At 48.8% G+C, this 15,151-nt stretch overlaps 1 protein-coding gene across 1 annotated transcript in view; it reads left to right on the forward strand.

Moving 5' to 3' along the window:
- Window positions 1–2,446, forward strand: part of LOC106748249 (glycine-rich protein 2-like) — a 4,599-nt gene extending 2,153 nt beyond the window's left edge. The window contains exons 4-6 of the mRNA XM_014626586.1: window positions 1,117–1,183; window positions 2,069–2,125; window positions 2,206–2,446. Coding sequence (XP_014482072.1) covers window positions 1,117–1,183; window positions 2,069–2,125; window positions 2,206–2,215 — 134 coding nt within the window. The 3' untranslated portion in view covers window positions 2,216–2,446. The remainder of the gene's footprint in view (window positions 1–1,116; window positions 1,184–2,068; window positions 2,126–2,205) is intronic.
- The last annotated feature ends 12,705 nt before the right edge of the window (window positions 2,447–15,151 follow it).

The following is a 15,151-nucleotide window of genomic DNA, read 5'->3' on the forward strand; positions in this document are numbered from 1 at the left end:
GGGGGGGGGGGGAAACGTCCCGAGAAAACCACCGAATATTCCCTTGCCGTCGCGGATCGTCCGGCGATTATTTTCCTTTTCGAATCGATTTCCCCGCCGACGGAGATGCTCGACGGACGATGGCATTCGTGGCATTTCCGAGCGATCGTGAACGATCGTAAAGACCGAAGTCTCCGATGAATTAAAGTGATGGATGACGAAATTATACGGTGACGTGATCCCACCGATGTTTCCACCGGTGGAAGGACATCCTCGGGCCGTCCTCGGCGAATTAGCGAAGGATCCGCGATCGAAAGGGTATCCGGTAGTTTCGGGGCACAGCAAGATCTCCGGTTCTAGCTCCGTAGCAGGATCTTGTGTGCGAGCATACGACTACGTTTATGTTAGCAATCATCCAGGAATCGCGTCAGAACATCGCACGGACTGTTTGCGAAAGTGAGCTCTATCTACCAGATGCACACTTCTAAGAATCGAAATGCATTTGATGATCGTGCTGGTGTTTCCTCCAGATTTTCCTTAGATTCGGTAGAGAGAGAGGATTGCGGATTCGCTTCTCGATCTATTCGCGTCATCTCGCGGGTGTAGAGGCGACTCGTGAATCGCGGCATAGTCGTGTAAAGTTTCGAACAGAAGCGAACTTGGGGATGACGAGCGCCGATCGCTAAACGACTTCAGGGCGAGTTCGATCGAGTCGCCGAGATTTTCCGAGAGAGAGAGAGAGAGAGAGACGCGTAGTTGGTCCACGAAAGTTGCATGCGAACCACTTCACCTTTTCTCACCAGATGCTCACCAAAACGTAACAACGTTAACATCGAATGCTACACTTAAGAGAGATATTAACGACGCGGTTGAGGTACTAATTGGCAATAACAAAATGATTTTACTCGCTTGGCTACTCATCGGCGACTAATATCGGAGCCTCGTGCCGGGACTTGCGGATTATAATCACACGTAACTCCAGCAAACACGCCGACATAACGTTTTAAAACGGTCACCTTAACATGACGCTAATACATCACTCTCGCTGACGGCCATCGTAACGACGCTTGACAGGGGCACGCTTTGTTCGGGGCGCCGAGTAGCTGTTGTGCCGATTGTAGTCTGTTGAAATTATAGGATTTCGTCGAGGCGGCGGCGGTGGACATCGTGGCGGCGGCGGCGGCGGCGGCTGCAGCACTTGCGGGTAATTTCCACACGATATTATTTACAGAATGAGACGGTGAATCGGCGTCAAGTATGCTGCGCCGCCATTCCGTAAATCGAGACTGTTTAAATTAAATTGAATTTTAACTGCTCCTCATATAGGCGATACGCAAGGAAAAAGGTTTTCCTTCTTCAGATTTATTAGTATTTCTATTTGACGGAAATTCTTTTCTCACAGAAACAACATTTATGAAATATCACCTGTTTGAGTAAAAGTTTGATCGTCTCATTCGAGAAAACTCGATTATTTAACAGAAAGAACCCTATTATTTGAGATGATATCCTTTAACAAAATAAAATATTATTTGGCCGCGATGAATACGTGAAATGAAACGAATAATTTCTTCGTAAGAAAATGATCTTTCGTTTCAAGCAAATTTGTTTTATTTAAGATGAAGATATTCGTTGAGAAGTCTAACAGTCGTGCTTATTAATCGGAACGTTCGTTCCTCTGGAGCATGCCAATGATGAAGTTTGTTTGGATGCGGTAGAATTTCTTAAATTTGAAAAAATCTTTTTCTCAGTGTACCAAGGAAAGAATTAGAAACTTTTTACCATTGCATCGGCGGACAGTTCCTACCGAGGAAATTTTAATGAAATATTTATAACAGCCGCGATATTCCCGTTCGTTTGTTAAAAAAAAAAAAAAATCGGCCCCGCTGGCTTCCGATTTGCAAGCAGATTGTATTTGAAAGTTGCGCTCCATGCTAAATCGTTCGCGACTTTGATTTAGCATTTCTTTCGTATCCACAAGTATCTCTTAACTCGCCGCGATATTTGCATGATTCGGCCATCGTCGGTGCTTTATGCCACTGTCTCCTTCGATTCCTCGTTAATCATGACTCTGTTTTTTTCGCATCTCCAGCGGAGGTGGCTCCTTCGCCCATTCCCAATCTTCGGCTTCCGCGTCTGCTGGCAGTTGGTAAGTCGCCGCCGGGACGGTTAATTTCGCTGTCGAACGGCGCTCACACGGCGCGATTAAAACGTCACTTTCTTTTCCAGGGGTAAATGAGCGAAGCGCGCGTAACCACGTAAACACGTTGCCATCGGCGATTTATGCTGCCTTGACGTCTCACAGACACGCGTGCGAGTACAAAGAGTGCGGATCCCGCGGACACACCGATCACCAGCCAGGCGAAAACACCGCGATAGTCTCGAAATATTGTAACGTCTAACGCATTCTTGTTCATTTGTTTGTATAACACACACATACACACACACACACACACATACGAAAACACATGCAAATAACAATAATCGATAGTCCCGAAATATTGTATAACACATTCTTGTTCATTTGTTTGTATAACACACATACACACACATATACACACACGTACACACTTGTATACGGCAAATGGTATCCGCGAATAAATAACAAAACAGGTTTGGCTCTAACAAAAAAAAATCACGATTCACCGTGTTATTCGGGCGTAAACGGTTTCGCGGAAACAATCACGAGGGGTTCGTGGATTGGTTTCTCACCGGCAGAAAACGGAAGAGGAGCCGTGCGCGGCGACGACGACGAGACGAGCGTTGCGCTTCTTCTTCTTTTCGCGTAGCTTTAATGACCTATTCATTTCCATGCTTCTCGATAAAGCCGCACTTATGATAATGAGACAATCCATCATTGCACACTGTCATTATCGTTATTTTCTTTTCCTCTCCGGTTAATCCGCGCGAATCCGCGAAACCGGCAAGTTCCCCCTCCGGAGGAAATCTTCGCGAGAAAACGCCGATTCCGCTAATCTCTCCTCCGTATTTGCGCTAAGTAATTTTCTGACGTTGTTACGGTAGCTCGAGAAAGAGAGAGAGAGAGATTCAAGAATGTTTATCGAATGGAACTACGAAATAGATTCCGCAAAAAGGGGAGCGCATACGGAAAGAAAGAACATTCCCAAAATAAGAATTTGCTACCAGCGAGATATTGGCCTAGTTGTGGTATATTGGATGCCTATTCTAGTTTGATGTTATAGCGACGATAGAAACGCATCAACATCGTAACAGTACTGAAAATCAATACCGTAACAATACCGAAAATCAGTACCGTACAGTACAATACAGTATAGTACAGTAGTACAATACTATACAACGTGGTACAGTACGATAGAATAGAATACAGTAAAGTACAATATAGGGTAATTACTTATCAAAAATATTCTTCATAATTTCTAGAATATTTGTCATCACTTGAGAGGACGAAAGAGAGAATGTATCGAAGCCCGAGTAGCTCAATGGCGAGAACAGACGCCTGGAAAGGAACAGATCCCGAGTCCCTGTCCAGCAACCCCGATGTCTGGACTTTTCTCCGTCTCGGACCATAAGAGTCAGAACTTATACTTAAGATCATCTTAAATTTATCTTCAGATATTGTACAGGTCGTTCTGTTTACTACAAAGTATCTGAGGGTCGAACCTAACTTTAAGACGGTCGTCTTGATTATAAGACCTGATTTATATTTCGAAGCGGAGACGGTTTATATTACTGGAGGAAGATTATTTATTAACGCACATTTGATTCTAACATATTACTCGAAATAACACGGGGTTCATCTTTCTGAGAAAATTTGCTTCCAAATGTTTCAACGAAACTTATTATTTTCACAATAATCAAATATTGCGATCTGTGTAATGGACTACTATCGGTGATTTTGCGATGACACTGCAATATCGTTGAGTAATTAATGAACATTTGGGAAAGCCTCGAGGAGACACGAGACGCGGGGACGGATACGGACGTTACTTCCCGAGCGTTCTCCGCCGACGGCATGCTTGAGAGCCCGTTCCGCATTATCAATTCGTTGTAATTCACCGGGGAAGCCGCAACCGCTGGCTCCGCTCGCTCGCCTCGCGTTTCCCGGCGACTCGCGATGGCGAGGGCCAGTTCACGATCGGCAGCGCACCTTCTGTATCTAGGCGGGCTTCAGCTCTATAAATACGAGAGCGCCGGCATCGAACGGATTTCAGCGACGCCGAGAGGCGAGTGTCCGAGGCGGTGTAACAGCGAGCGAGGCAACAGTAATTACTGTTCGCGCGAACGTGTAACGGTAAAGGTTTCGATTCTCCTCTTTCCGCGGCCGGGTGGCAGAAAGAGGGAACCGGCGCGGAACGAATTACCCGCCGAAACCGTGAAGCCGAGAGAGGGAGACGAGAGAGAGACCGGTAGCGGATTCCTCGCCGGGCGAGCGAGAGCGGCCGCTGCAGCAGCCGAGACGAGAGAGGATCCTTTTCAGCGACCTCATCGGCGTGATTAACCGCTGGAAATAAGAATATCGCGCTCTCGCAAGCCGCGAGGAGGGTAAATACCGGAGGAGCGTTAATCGCTTCGTGCCGATTAAAGTGGCATATTCGCTCATCATTTGCTACGCGCGTCAGCAACTACCTGCATCTCTTCTTTCCTACCCCTCCCCCTATTAATTTCACGGCCGTAACGGCGCGCACGCAGCGCGTCTCTCTGTGTTCTTTATCCGCGAGAATAATTCCCCATCATCCGTGTCCCGTCTACGATCGGCCGCCCCTATTATTGTACCCGGGACCGTTTGTCGGGGATCCGGCGAGGAGAAAGGTGAGATTTTCATCCGGATCTGTTCTTCTTCATTAAATTAGCGCCACGCACTTGTGGAACTCGGAAAGAGATGTACTGTTAAAACTCGGCGGAGAAGAAAGGAAACTAACGGGACAACACCAAAACTTTCCTCGCGTCGTTCGACGACAGAAGGACGGAAGTTCGCGCGAGATCGAAATAGATGTTGAAAATGCAAAAGCTACGTTATAAAATAAGACACGAATCAAGGCGAATAAATTACTTGCCGCTGATGTGTTGCCGGAATTGTCGGCGGAGGGAAGCTCGAGGGAGGTTCGGCACGACGAGAGATCAAACGGGCGCAACACGTTTGAAAACGGAAACTTCGGCTCCGACCGCTGCGCACGGCGGACGGAGTTCAAGTGCTATTCGACGAAATCTGATACTTCACATCCGAGAAACGTGGATATGTCGGTTTGCCATACCCACCGTCGATTTGGACGCTTTCCCTCCGCCGTTCAGTCGTAAGAGTGACGGGACACGTCACGCGGCGGAAAATGTGGGTCTGCGGGTCGTCGAATACCCATTGAGGCCCCGATCGGACGGATCGCGCAGGCAGGAGCCGAGGACTTTTCTTCACGTTCTTCTTGCGGCGAAGCGTTGCGCACAATCGCCCCGTATTTTCTGGTCGTTGACCGTCGCCGGCCGGCGAACTCGCCGCGGACTCCGCGGCTCCGGGAAAAACTGGGCGAGCCGGGGGCAGATCGTAAAAACTCACTCAGACGAGTGAAGTAATTGTATCTCCGGTGCCTCCCTCGACTTCTCGGAGGCGCTCCCGGCCAGAAATTCACACACGTGCGCGCCACTTCCATTTCAGAGAGAACCTCGAAGACGCCGTCGTCGGGGACGGCGCGAGAACCCGGCCGAACGTATACAATCGCGCATCTATTAGGCGCACAAATTCATTCCTGCGCATTTTAATAGCGCTTCTTAAGCTTAAGCTCGCCGCTTTCAAATCACCCTATGTAGGGGGAGAAATTTCAATTCGAGATCCGGGGTTGCGGTGAAATGGAAGAGGCGCCGAATGAATTCGTACAGCTGATAAAACGGTACGGCGATGATCGGCGTTATTATTATTCGTCGGATTTGGAAGATACCGGCGGAGCGAGGAGAGATCGCGCCGGCGTCACGAGCAAAACGTCGTCACCGCCGCACACTTGCCGCTTGGAACGCGGGTAATAAGAGGAACACGTTGTGTCGCTCGATTAATAACTTATATCGCCCCGCGCAAATCGCGCTTCTATCCGTTATATTAAAACGTCAAAGCATCGCGCATCGTGCGGTTAAAAACGCACGCTCCGACGGATTAATGACGGTCGCCCGGTGTAAGTGTAATTCAATGCGCTGCTTCCACGAGATGAGAAAATGATCCCCAGGAAAAACCGGATTCGCGCGCGCGCCGACCGCGGCTGATTAACGCTTTGTAGACGAGACCGTATCATGTCGATAAACGACAAATCTGTGATATTGAGCGGCCGGTGACAAAAAGGAGATCGTTGATCGCGCGATCGTTCGAAGAAAGAAAAAAACAGAGATCCATTAATACGATCGTCGCGAAGCTGCGTTACGAATCGTAACCGGCATCGGAAATCACGTATACTACTATTAACACACATATACACACACGTAAATATATATATATATATATGTGCACACACACACGCGTACGTACGCAAAGTTTGAAGTCTCACGGAACTACAGTCCCTGGCCACATTATTAGACGCACTTTGGTTTTTAATAGAATACAAGTTAGGAGGAGAAGGAAAGTTACGAATTTCGTTTACTCACTCGACGCGAATAATTTTCGGTGTCCGGACAACGCTTTTATCTCCGCAACCTTCTGCGTCGAATCATCTCGTTTTATCCGCAACTTGTGTAAACAATATTAATATTTTTCACATCCGGAAATGTGATTTTTCTGCGTGGTAAGCGAGGAATCGGAAGCCCCGAGTCACGGATAAACAAAAGTAAAAACTTTCAATTGACACACTCACACGTCCGTTCTCGTTATTACCAGCGACGCAACCGGCGCGGGTTCATATTTGTTCAAGGTTCATCGGTAACGGCCAAGCGAAATGACGATGATAAAACACACCTTTTACAGAATAACGATTCCTCAACATCATTCGATCGACAGATGAGCGGTATTACAAAGCTGGTCACCCCGGGAGTCATTGAAACGTGAGAAATCAAGGTGCGCCTGATAAAACGCCGGCGGGGACTGTATTTCAAGAGGACATCGCCGTCTCGCTCGCTCGCGTGTTTTCGACCGATTCTTCCTCCTTTCAGCCGACGATGTACGGCAAATATGCCCGATCATTCGAGGCATTAATCATCGTTTGCGTAGTAGCACGCGACCTAATCCACTACTCCGTTATTTCACTTTTTGCGGCTATCGGGGCCCGACTACCCGAGCGCTATCGGTGAATTAATAGCGTTACCGTAAATTACAGGTGAATGGGCCGCGTATTCCGGGCGTACATGCGCCGCAGGTGAAGGGAACGGAGAACCGTCTGTTCTCGCACGCACGAAGTAAGCAAGCGGTGTATCGCAGTTATCACCACGGTTTAAACCCTCGTACGCGCCCGCGTACGTTGAGTCACGCTCCCGATCTGATTCGATGTGTGATTTTCGATCCAATTAGAATCTCTTCGGGCTCGCACTCCGACGACGAGCACGTGGCTTGGGGGTAGGCGCGGCTTCTCGTTTAAATAAAGCTCAGCTCCTGCGTTTCTGCTCTCGCCTTATCTCCTCGCAGTATCTCCGCTGAGAGACATTGGGATACATGATTTATCGCGAAGACGCGAACGAAACGAACGAGAACGGGCGCCGATGCGCCGTCTCGAAATGCTTTTCCCCGGCTTCGATTACCATAAATTACGGCCGTCCTTTATTTACCGGCGCCGAATTGCCCCCGTGTGTCGCGCCGTCGCCGCAGCGGCGCATCGGAGGTGCAAATAGGGAGAGGAACCTCGGAATTTCTCGGCATCGCTGTGCCGATCTTAATCTTTTATGCTTCCTCTTGAGAATTTTCAGCTCGCGCTCGGAGAGTAATATTAAGATATCTGACGTAGAAACGAAGTCAGAACAAGCGTTAATCTGAATTTTCGCGCTTAACACTCGTAATCGCGTTGCGAGGGATGACTTTTGCAAATTCCCGTTTAATAATAATTATTAAGTAGTAATTATTAAGTAATCATTACTAACAGTTATTATTATTTCACTCGGTGTTCACCAGGTTACGCGAAGCTGCGGTCGGATAAGAGTTACACGGCTGAAGTTGCGAGAAGCGGCGTGTTATTTTAACGGGACATTTCAGCGATATCCGCGGTCGAAAAATATAAGAGCCCGGGGGGAAGTGGGGGATTTTTTTACAAACACACCGGTCGATCGGCTGTTTTCGAGATTTCGGCCTTTTTCCATCGCCGGATGCACGCCGATAGCCGGAGACGATATTATTTTAGCGCGAGCTCCCTCGAGCGTATCCGCGTGTAAAATACGCGTCGAGTGCGCGCCCCTCCGCTAACGAGAGCACTCGCAGCGGCAAAGTCCCTTAGGCGCGATCACCTGTTGGCACCGGCCCGGCATCGGCAATAGTCGTAATAACGATAAGATAGCAACTGGACCGGATGAAATATTATCGTAGCGTTCGCGCGCGCAAGAGTCGCGCGGCTCGTTTTCTACGACTCGATGTGCCGTGTGACTCAAGATCGCCGGCGATTAGAGCACACGGGCAGGCTTGAATTTAATCCTCCGGGAGTCCGCGGAGTAAAGGATCGTAAAGGGAACCGGTTGCGAGCGCCGGCTGGAATTTGCATAGGAAAGCCCGCGCGCGGTGCAATGCACGAGCGCGATGCTCGAGCTTTTCCTTTTCGCGCGGCCGAAGCCTTTCCCGTCGCGGACTCCGCGCGATTTTCTCTCCCCTGAAGCGCGAAATCCGAACGGGAATTCCGTGCTAACCGACCGGGCACGCGAATGTACATCGGTCCGGTTTGTGTCCTGAGCACCGCGCTACTTCGCGCATCGAGGTCGCCGCCGCGATTTTCGACGCGGGGAAAAACCCGGCGGAAAGCGACTCGCGGGCAACCAGGGCGAGGTGAAGAGCATTGAGCGGGGAAATGTTAGGGAGAAACCTAGTCACCAGGCAGAAATTGGAGAGTTTTTATCGGCTTGAATCGATCGGACCGTAATTATTCAGGGGCTATCGAAGAAATGTTAACTCTTTCTTAGGGCCGGTCACTTGCGGTAAACTATTCCAGAAGAATTAAAATATGTTAATACTGGACAGTTTCCATCCGGCGGAAACTCTTAAAATTCCGGCAAGTGTTTCTTGGCAATTTCCTGGCCAGAAACTAAGCGAAGTAATAAGCAAATGCAATGGCCCGAGTGGAAAAATGTTAGGGAGAAACTCATCGCTGGACTGAAAGTGGACAATTTTTACTGGCTTGAATTAACTAGATATTAATTGTTTAAAAACTGTCCAGAAAATACTATTATTTCTCGGCTAATTACTTGCCACAAGCTATTTCGAGAAAAAAAAGAAAATAATAAGTTAATATTGGACAGTTTCTATTCGGCAGAAATTCTTCAAATTCCGGCGAGAAATTAAACGAAATAATAAACAAAAATCAAATAGCAAACGCAGAAATGAAATGCTCAAAATCTTCTTAGGAACTTAGGTAAGAAACTGGCTAGTTTTACTATTCGGTTATCGTCGAAGCAAAAAAGTCCCCCGAACATGTAAGATTTTGGCCGGTGGGACTAATTAGAAACTATCTAGTCCGAGAATTACCGGTTGAAACTGGTTTAATATCTACTTGGGCCGCGCGAATGAGCCGACGACGCCGCGACGTAGAATAATCCGCGGGCGACCCAGACGACCGGTAGAATCGCCGACCTTCGCCGATGATCGGCCCGGCCGGCCTAGATTACAATAGAGCCATCCTGCTTGGCAATTGCAATTGATCTAGTCGCGCCACGTTCGACATGGCGCATGCATGAGCCGCATAAGGATCGGCGAACACGAACGGCCAACGGAGAGAGATCGACAATTATTCACAGCCGCCCCCGAGGAACGCGTCGCGAATTAATCGCGAGCGCGTATGTCCTTGTGCGCGGGAAAGGAGCCCCGGTTTGACCGAACGGGGATGGGAAGCGAAAACTGGGTGAATGGAAATCTCTCTGCTTCACCGCGGGCGAAAACATTCCGAGCATTCGGAACATTCAGCTGTACTGAAGCTCACTCAGGGATAACTGAAGACAATCGACTGAGCGGAAAATTCCTACATATATCACTCAGGGGAATGTTTTGCCTGTTCGATGCCTGAAATTCTAAATGTCACACAAGTAAAATGTAAAAATGTATCGCTGTCTTCGGTATCCGATAGATAATTGTATGCGCGCATAATTTCGCAGCGGCAACCCTCTGGCGATACGTGCGGGAAAATTCAGGTCCTGTTGCCGATTTTTAATAAGAAATGCGGCCTTAATCCGAGCGGGTTTCACGGAAAGACTACTAAATTAGACGGACGTTAGACAAACGTTTATCCCGTGCAAATAATTTTTCGTAAAAACACGAGCCGACGTTCGAAAATCGATGATCTGAGATACGCGTGAACGCGACCCAGTAAACTGGAATGTTAACCGTATGAACAGACGAGATTACGGCTGCGTGTATACCGGCGATATTACGCGGCCATTTACTTGTCTACTTTACCGCTATCTTCCCTTCCTTGGCTCGATCGAGCGGAAAAGGGGCGGCGATCAATTACGACGCACCGCGAGCGAGCGATTGCCATTAACGCGAAACGGAAAGTGAGCCGCTTTTCAGCCTGAGTTTTCAGCGTCGCTCGGTATTTTCTCCCGAGGCCACGAGGCCACGTCCATCCCGGAGGCTTCGAATGCAAATGAAGTTAAATTCTTCATCACGAGAACATTACTCTCGCAAATATAATCAAGGGACACGGTCGCGCGTAAAGTGCGCAAACAGCAAGGTCGACCGTGATATATTTACGCGACCCGGCTAGTTAGGAATACGTTATAACCCGTTTGCCGGTAACGTCGAGTCACGTAGCCATCTCATTAGATTTCGCTGACAAACAGCGCCTCCCATTTCGTCGTTTTCGTCGCTCGTCGCGCTCATTTCTCCTTTCTTATCGACCATTGCGTCGACCATCGTGATATTGCGATGGAAAAAAAAACACACAAAAAATCGACGCGGAGGAAAAGCCAACGGAAGCCAACATATTTTTTGCTCCTGGGCTCTGAGGCCTTGTCGAAGGTGCGAAATTAAAATTTAATGCGTACGGAAGTGAATCAGCAACACTTTTCTATCGAAATATATGATTTGAGGACCGACGCTTCTAGAAAGCAACTTCGTGAGAGGGTAGATCGATTTTTGACAGCATTCGCCGGTAATCATGGTCAAGTTTATTAAAAGGACTCCTAAAGATTACTAGAAGGACTCTTAATAAATTCTCATATTCGGCACAGTTTCCGAAACTTACCAGAGAAAAATGCGTTTTGCAAACTTTTTCTGACTGACCGTGCGCAATAGACAAGTTTACGCGCCGTCCGACAGGATTTAATACTTTACGGCCGAGGAACATGGATATGTCGGTTTACCGTACCTATGTCAGTTTTGGTGCTGTTCCACCGCTACCTTACTTCGCCGAGTGCGGTTTACATAAAATGAAGATATCGCACGTCCAAGGATCGCCCAGCGAAATAGAAATTCCAATTCGCGGACTAATCCGCAAGATCGACGCGATTAATGCCCGCTTCGCGGTGTAGCGGAAGAGGAGGATAACGTATGGCTCGTTACCCGAAGCGACTCGTTTCGCAGCTCATCAAGGCAGACCAGTAGAAATGGCGTAAAATGGAAAGTGACGTAATTTTCAGTCTCCCTTGGATGCTGTCACGCGAGTACAAGCGAAGACGATAGCCGGCTCTCTCGCACCTGTCACCACCTGTCCGGGTACGAGGAGAGGCGCTTCCCCGCGGCGAGCACGCGAGACTAAGACTCGAGTGGTGATCCTGACCTTTCCTCCAGGATACGTCAATGCTCCCAAGGCTTATTCGTTCGTTTACGATAAGGCGTTATTAAAAAGGAAAGAGAAAGAGAGAAGAAGAAAAGGAAAAAAAGGGAAAGAGAGAGGTGCGCAAGTATCATCATCATCTCTCACCTCCCGATGGACTGTAATTACGGAAAATTACTTAATCACTAATGTCGTTTTCTCTCAAACGCGTGGCATTGTCTAGATCGATGGCAATGGTACGCCATAATCCGCAGACTTTCCGCGAACAGATCTTCAGAGGATCTTCCGATCCATGCGGAGCTCTTTCTCCTTCTCTCCCGTTCGCTCGACTCGGCCATCGGCGACATTTTTGCGCGAACGATAAAAAGATCGAGCGGAGAAGCGGCTCGATATTCACGTCGCCTCGTCACCGCGACCGATAAGCACGGAAATATGCGGCTGATCCTTAACTTTATAGTAATATGTATAAATAGCGCGGGTCGTATATCACGTTAATTTTCACCACGCACCGGCGCGGTATTATCTGAATTATGTTCCTCACGATCACGCATTTACACGGGAATGATTGCGCCCCCTTCCCCTCTCGTCCTCCCCTCTCCCCGCTTGACCCCGCGAGCAAGCGACCAACAGATCTCGGATCCGCGACGGCTATAAAACCAGGAATTACCACTTACCCCGGCTTAGTCATTTATTAGAAGCGGTATTAGTATTTTTTTTTCTTCTTCTTTTTTCTTGCCTCTCCATCGTAGGAGGCGTGTTTGTCGAGGCGTGCAATTTGCATCGAAATATTGTGCGACACACGCGTGCCCGCCCATGACGACTTATTTGCCCGGCCGCGGCTTAATCATATTATCCTGTAAGACAAGATCGGGCTCGACAAGGGGACGACTTCGTCGCGAGACGCGTCTCCTCCCTCCCGGCGAAGACGGTGTAAACGGGAGGAGATATTAGCGATCGGGAGAACGTAAGAAAAATCGGAATGTCGGAGAAGCGCGGCGACTCGTGGCGGGGAAAAAGTGGGGAAAAAGGAAGGAAAGGAAGAACGCGCGGATAACCATCATTGCGTTCTGAAATCGAGCCAATCAGCTGTACCGCATCGATGCGGTAACACGAGTACAAGAGACTCCGTGAGAAAGAGAGAGAGAGAGAGAGAGAGGGAGGGAGAGAGATGAAGCCCGTTGTCGAGGGAAAAAAAGCGACAGGGTTAACGGTAGCTAGCTGTGAGTGTGTAAGTGCTTGTTAAAGTGAGCTTTAATAGCTTGAATCCTGCCGAGGTGAGTAAGGACTCGCGCGGCGGTTTAATGCTAACCTTGGTTAACCGTCGTTCACCGTCGCCGTCCGTTTGTCGTTGCTGTCGTCGTGATGCGAACGACGCTTTCGGCTCATTACTGCAAGACGAATTCCATCGAGGGACTCGCTTGCTTCATCATCGCCGGCTTCGGGAAGAAGCGACCCGTCGCCCATCCGACCTGTGTCGTTGTCCTTTTACGAGTCAACGGTTCGTCGTCGGTAACAAAAACTGGTGAAAAATTTTACCTTTTTGTCTGTGACGGAATATCCGGAATGAGACCAGGCGTTTCCGACTTGGTTCTCGTCCGTTGAACACAAATCCGTGGTCGAAACTTGGCTATTGGGTCGCGATTTTGAGAACAATGCCGTCAAAGAGAGTTCAGAGACCCGCGAATTTTGAGGGTTTTCGTGAGGTCGCAGCGGAAAGTATTTTTCCGAAATTTTGTCAATATCACGCATCAAAACGATCAACTTTTCGCTTTGAATGCCAGAAAGGTGGCGTTAAAATTCAATCTGTAAAATTCAAGAGTTCAAGAGAGAAGTGAGGAAGCGTCGGTATCATCGAGATATCGTCGAAATCGGGTTCGATCGATTCACCGTCGAAGTAAGCGCAATTATCCCGAGGGGCGTCGGAGTAGCGTTCAAAATTTCGACTCGGACTCGGGTGATTGCGATGAAAGGGCTCGTCTTTCTCCCCGACGAAGGCGCGAACCCGGCGTGGATCGACGGGCGAATTACCGGGCGAATTGTGATACGTCAATTAAGCATGGAGCGTGAGAGGTGCGGGAAGGAGCGCGCGAGGCTTTGAAGCGCAATGAGTTCACCGATGCACGATAACGATCGGTCATTTATCAGATCTCATTGTACATTGATCGATCATGACCTTCGATCCTCGGGACACGCTGATGATCGTCGAATCGATTGCAGTCTGTGCCTATCAGGAAGAGAACGATCCAAGGTCGCGTGGTGACCCGCAGGTTATTAACTTGAGCCCGACGGAGGCGATTACGTTTACAGTTTACGGCATTATGCGCGGTACGACGACACGACGGAGAGTTCCTCGTCCGCGCGTTCTCTCGAGCGCCATCGCGAAATCGTCACTTTATCGAGCCCTTTTGTCAGAAAGAGAGTCACGCGGGAGGGAAATCTCGGTTCGCGTAGCGGCGTCTTCAGTGAGAATTTCAGGCGTGAGACTTTAATGCCTTACGCCGTAAGGAAGTGGGCCGATCACCAGTCGAGTTTCGGAAGAATCGGGATCGATCGATTTCTTGCGGAAGGTTGAGAGCTCAAGGCTCGAGTTCTGCCTGAAATTCTTATCGCAGATACCGCACGACAGAACGGAGGAGCGGTCTGAGGATTCGATCGTATTAAAGTTCGTCTGAGACAGCCGGGAAACATCGTCCGAATGGAAATCTTCAGCGGGAATCTTTCCTTTCCTACAAACGAGCTTCTTCCGAAGACAGCGATCGCGTCGTCGCCGGACAACGGAAAATCACACCGACCGACTTTTCTATTCCCCGCGAGGAACCCGGCAAACCGAGATATCTAATCGCTGTATAACGTGGGAGTAACGCATAATATAACGTTACATTCCTTATTTATGTCGAGGTAACATAATCGAGATGTTACATTACAGGTTACATTGTGTGCACTAATTGGGACATTCACCTTAATGCTCGCGTAACGTTACGTTGATATTACGCGACTACAACTTCGACTAAAAGAGTGAGAAATTGCAACTAACATACCGCTCGCAACCGTCGGCACCTTGTGTCGCGCGGTCACATTTCGTTATATCGCGGGAAACCGTCACCGTTATATATTCATGTGTTTGCCAGTCCCGCATCTTCTGGTCCACAAAATCACCGTTTTATCGGCGCTCGCCGTTTGAATCGAGACGAGACTCGCCCGGTCGCCGGCCGGGGCACCTGCTCGTGAAAAGAATCCGCTCGCGTAAAAGGTGCACATAAAACGGGCGGCGGTTGATCGCACGAGGCCTATCATCATTATCGCGGCGGAGGGGGAGGGGGAGGGGGAGG

Source organism: Dinoponera quadriceps, unplaced genomic scaffold (genome assembly GCF_001313825.1).
Source record: "Dinoponera quadriceps isolate SergipeBrazil2010 unplaced genomic scaffold, ASM131382v1 scaffold2600, whole genome shotgun sequence".
Lineage (NCBI taxonomy): Eukaryota > Metazoa > Arthropoda > Insecta > Hymenoptera > Formicidae > Dinoponera > Dinoponera quadriceps.